The sequence below is a fragment of the Zerene cesonia genome, chromosome 16, assembly GCF_012273895.1.
Source record: "Zerene cesonia ecotype Mississippi chromosome 16, Zerene_cesonia_1.1, whole genome shotgun sequence".
Classification (NCBI taxonomy): Eukaryota; Metazoa; Arthropoda; class Insecta; order Lepidoptera; family Pieridae; genus Zerene; species Zerene cesonia.
In genome coordinates this window covers 7,375,777-7,380,403 of record NC_052117.1, presented here as the reverse complement: position 1 = coordinate 7,380,403, position 4,627 = coordinate 7,375,777, and the positions used below count along the sequence as shown (strand labels likewise).

Below are 4,627 nucleotides of genomic sequence, written 5' to 3'. Positions count from 1 at the left end.
TTTATTTAACCAACTCACTCCTCCTTAATCTTTCTAGACGGTGATCAATTCTGCTCTGATATCATTCCTTTGGAGACCGCCATTGATTCAATCAAGTAGACAACCGAGTTGTATCGGCTGATTGTGATATATCCGATGAATTAATAATCGGTTGTCCTATTTCGATTTGATCATTCTTATTCAAATAACGTAGGAAAGATAGGATGTATCGAAATATCTCAAAGCTATTTGTTTCAATAAGGACCAAGTTTTGCTTAGACATGAATTGCTAAGTAGATTTGATTTAGAAATGAGAGATCGATTTTTATTAGACACAATAAACATTTTAGAATATGGATGGGTGCATATACATTATTTTTTTAAATCATAACGAGCAACTGATCTGGTGGTTCACTTCATGGTAAGCGATCACCACCCCCCATTAACATTAGCAGAGGTAGAAGTTATTGTCCTATCTCCTTTCAAAGTGTTGGGCTTAAGGAAGGAATTGACGACTGGAAAAAAAGAATGGACTGGAAAGGATGAGGAAAGGGAAACTCCGGCTCCCCGTCTCACTGTACGAAACACAGCAGTAAATTACGATTAAGCAAGATATTTATTCAACGTGCATATCAAAGATACCAAGAGTGTTAGTCGTTTGTGAATAAGCATCCACATTCAATAATCAAAATATTATCAAGGTAAATTTTGACTTTCATGTTGCACATCTAGGTTTATAAAAAAAAAAAACTCAACCATTTATTGCGAATACTATTTATTGTACTTATCGAGGTAACATTGTTCCTTAAATTAAACTTTTTGGTATAAATTTTAATTTACAATCAGCTAACATATAACATCGATTCGTCTCAACATCTAAGTAGTACTACTATACTTGTTATATACACCTTCTGTGTCCTGCCCTACCGAGACGATTTTTGTAAGTCCTCACAAAAACGTCTCAGTATCGAACTTAGTACCTCTCGGTTCTATGCTCACGCGATAACAACTGTATCAATGACTGCATCAACGAGAAAGGGGCTAGACTAATTGTCATTGTCCTGCTTTTCCATTTAATATTATATCAATGACATTAGATAAAGTAGTTTCAATCATCGTTAAATTCTTAGCATTAATAATAAAGGAACATTGATCGGCTCCCCATATGACAAACATATCATCGTAATTGCTGTAACTACTACAATGCTAACTAGCATTGAACCATGACACCGTACCTAAACCGAACTTCTCGAATTTTACTATGTATCATACTGAGTATAGGGTTTAAGTCAGTATTCCAACCACGTTGAAATCCATGCTTTAGAACGAAATTTAAGAGCATCGCACACGCGTGATCATCTAATTCTGGCCTTGCATTAGAACCAATATTGTTAGAAACCTGCGTTCTTTCAGTTATTGATAAACAAATACTGAGGGCGTTTCTTGTGAATACGATTGTTAATAATCGTCTTGCTAATGATTTGCAGTCCTTTGATACTTCCAAGCAGTATTTGAGATCTGCGTAACTGACGTAAACACCACTCTGAGGCACAAGTTCTACGAGTCCTGGTAGATTTTTTTTGTACTTCAATGTCCATTTTGTATCATTACGATCATATTCCGCTGGTAGAACAAAACGCCATGAATTGTGGTTTATTTCCAGTGGTGTGTTTGCATCGTCATTACTGTTTTGATCTTGGATGCATGAAATATTACTTGCAGACATTTCAGTATGTCTTTCATCAGGAGATTGTCGGACTTCTGGTGTCAGGTTAATCGAAAAAGATTCGTTGCTTGCAGAATTTTGTTGCGCCGAGTTAAATTGTTCGACTGCACCCAGTAACTTTTTATATATCTGGACAGTTTCGAGAATAGAACTCCGTAAAGTATTGTACATATCACAAGTATAACGCAAAGTAGAGCCCATTTGAGTAAAGAGAGAAGCAAAATGATCCAACATTTGCTGCTCTAAAATAGATCTGGTATGAGATCTAACGTTTTGAGCAGCTGTTGGCATATGTGCAGAACCACTCGCAACAGAGATACCAGTGCTAGTGTTGTCATTAATTCTCTCAATAGGTGCTCTGTCTGTAGATAACTTGTTATCTGAAATTTCTTCATCCGTAACTACATCGGAATCCGAAGTTGAATACGACGACAAAGGTTCTACCTCGCTCTCGCATTTTTGACCTTTATTGTCTGTTACGTTATCTTTATTGCTGGTTACTGATCCAGTGATATTTTTCAGACTCGATATTAAACCCCCATTGTTATATTCAGTCGATTGTTCATTCGGCTCTGCTTGCAATTGCTGTTGGCTTTGAATGTGTTTATTAGTAGCCGATAACGTTCGTTTAACTGATTTCACTAAATTCGACAGAATAGAAGACAGCTCTTCTTTTTTGACTTTTGTAGCTTTCCTTGCAGTTTGAGTACGCTGAGTTTGAGTACTATTCGAAACGGCAGCAGCCACTTGAGTCTGAATGAGTTTCGTGTGTTGGTTTTCTTGAATGCTGGTTGGCTGCTCCTTTTTTGACTCTGAGGCAGGCTTAGAGGCAGTAACCGAAGTGCTAGATGACGGAGCAGGTCTATTCAATTTTAACTGTTTTCCATTAGATTGTTGGGCAGGTTCTGGTAGCGCTGGTCGCTTAATTGGCTCTGTCAACAGACGTTTCCGAGGATTATAAAAGGTCGACGAGTGACCTTGAGCAACACTCCCTGAATTCGTGTTCAATGTAGATTCGCGCTGCGTACCTGTAAATAGAAAAAAATTTCTCCTTAAAAGGTTAAATTTTGTAACAAATAATATTATAAAAGGTATTTTGAATGGAAATTAAATCGTGCACATCGATAAATTAATTTGAGTCTTACCGGGTATTCTTCCACTTTCTATTGCTAATAAATTGTTTGTATTTATTCTTATTGCTCCAGATTCATATTTAGTTATCCAATGTTCTGCAATTTTGTAATTAGCTGAAAAGAAATAAAATATGTTTTATTTTAATTTCTGCGATATGTCGAATCTGAACATGTTTCGGCAATATAGTATAAAACGAAACGACAAATAAAAATAACCCACTTGACCGATATTTGACGTAGGCCATATAATATCTCCACTCATCATTGCATCTTTCCTTTCTTTTTACACGATCTCTTGTAAGAGAAGGATCTTCGTCTGCAGGGTAGGCAATAACAGCTTTCTCATCTTGCACTTTTCCTACTATTACCCAAGTGTGTGGTACGCATACATAATTATTAATTCCTTCATATGGCAGCTCCAAGAATTGAACAACATAGAATGACATCTGAAATGAACCAAAGCGTTTCCGTAATTACCAAGGAAAACAATAGCATCAAAACAACACAAAAACCACATCTATTTTACAAACTGTTGGGTCTCAATTACTTAGAGCTAAACGCTATAACTAAATCACTTAAATTTCGTACAAAATAATTATTTTCTAACCTCTTATTCCAATCAACTGCGTTGTCAAGGTCGCATAGCGCTTCTCTAACTAAAACGCCCAGGCCCCAACAGCTGAATTTAATTTATATTAGAGTGACGTGGTCTGACGTGTAGGAATGAACTTGACCAATGACGTCGACAGATCAATTTATTCGTTAAAAAATTTCAAACAGTTTTGAGCAATACTGAGCTTCATATACTAAAAATTGATATGAGGGGAAGAACGTAATTCTACGTTCCTGAGTTTTATTTGAATTTTTTGAAGACTCAGCAAATTTGAAGCTTTCTAATGGTTAACGAATGTTTAGAGTCGGTCTAGTAGTTTTTGAGTTTATCCATTACAAACAAACAACAATACAAATTCTTCGTCCTTATAATAAAAGTGTAGATTTACCCTTAATTACCTATTACAACATTTACTATTTTGTCTTTCATCAGAAGTATTTTCCTCAATGCATAAGCATTATTAAGTCCTAGTTTACACGACAATAACTTATCACGGAACAAATTAGAATTCTTAGTAATATTAAAAGTTATCCCTGGTCTTAATTGACCTCGTTGTTCGATAAGCTTTATAAACGCTGCTCTATTTCGGTAAAAATAAAGAAAACAAGTTAATATAATTAAAACATAATGTTAAAATAAGCAGGTTTTAATTTTAATTATGTTTTACCGTTCCATCTAGCCTAACTAATTAATGAATGCATCGCAGAGCGCATGGTTTTTACCGACTTACAATAACGGAGGAGGTTCTATATTCGTCTGTATGTATATTTTTATATCAATGCAGCGTCTAGTATCCCTCCTCAAAGCCGTTTCCTTTCGAGTGTCTTGTTTATTTACTCTCCAACAAAGCTGTAAAAAGAAAGCAAACTACATACTAACTTAAAATAACCCCATTCTTATCCGTTATATTATATTATAAGTGCGAGAGTAACTTTGTTTGTCTGTCTTTCCGTCTATCTGTCAGTCTCTTCTTGACGCCTCAACTACTGAAACGATATGAAGCAAATTTTGAATATGGTTTAAAACCCGAGAAAGTGGAAGTTTTTAATCATTCAGTTAACTAATAAATAAGCTTAACATATCAAGAATGTTATTATTGATCTGCTGTTAAGATTTTTATTTTCATCCTGATTTAATCTGACAGACTTCTTCATATTTGTATTGGTCAACTATAAA

The 4,627-nt window shown here is 35.2% G+C and overlaps 1 protein-coding gene across 1 annotated transcript; it reads right to left on the bottom strand.

Annotated features, from left to right (window-relative positions):
• Window positions 1-738: 738 nt before the first annotated feature.
• On the bottom strand, window positions 739-3,507 carry LOC119832895. The gene is made up of 4 exons (XM_038356712.1): window positions 3,446-3,507; window positions 3,059-3,284; window positions 2,851-2,952; window positions 739-2,733 (listed from the first exon to the last, which is right to left on the bottom strand). The coding sequence occupies exons 2-4, from the start codon at window positions 3,282-3,284 to the stop codon at window positions 1,190-1,192; spliced, it is 1,872 nt and encodes a 623-aa protein (XP_038212640.1). The 5' UTR covers window positions 3,446-3,507; the 3' UTR covers window positions 739-1,189.
• Window positions 3,508-4,627: the final 1,120 nt, after the last annotated feature.

What these genes read in the sequence shown, in the direction of transcription:
- LOC119832895 (XM_038356712.1), bottom strand. Translation starts at nt 3,284, where the DNA reads ATGTCATTCTATGTTGTTCAATTCTTGGAGCTGCCATATGAAGGAATT. An exon ending in CTACGTCAAATATCGGTCAA is followed by an intron (nt 2,953 to 3,058) that starts GTGGGTTATTTT and finishes ATTTCTTTTCAG; the next exon opens with CTAATTACAAAATTGCAGAA. An exon ending in AGAAAGTGGAAGAATACCCG is followed by an intron (nt 2,734 to 2,850) that starts GTAAGACTCAAA and finishes TTCTATTTACAG; the next exon opens with GTACGCAGCGCGAATCTACA.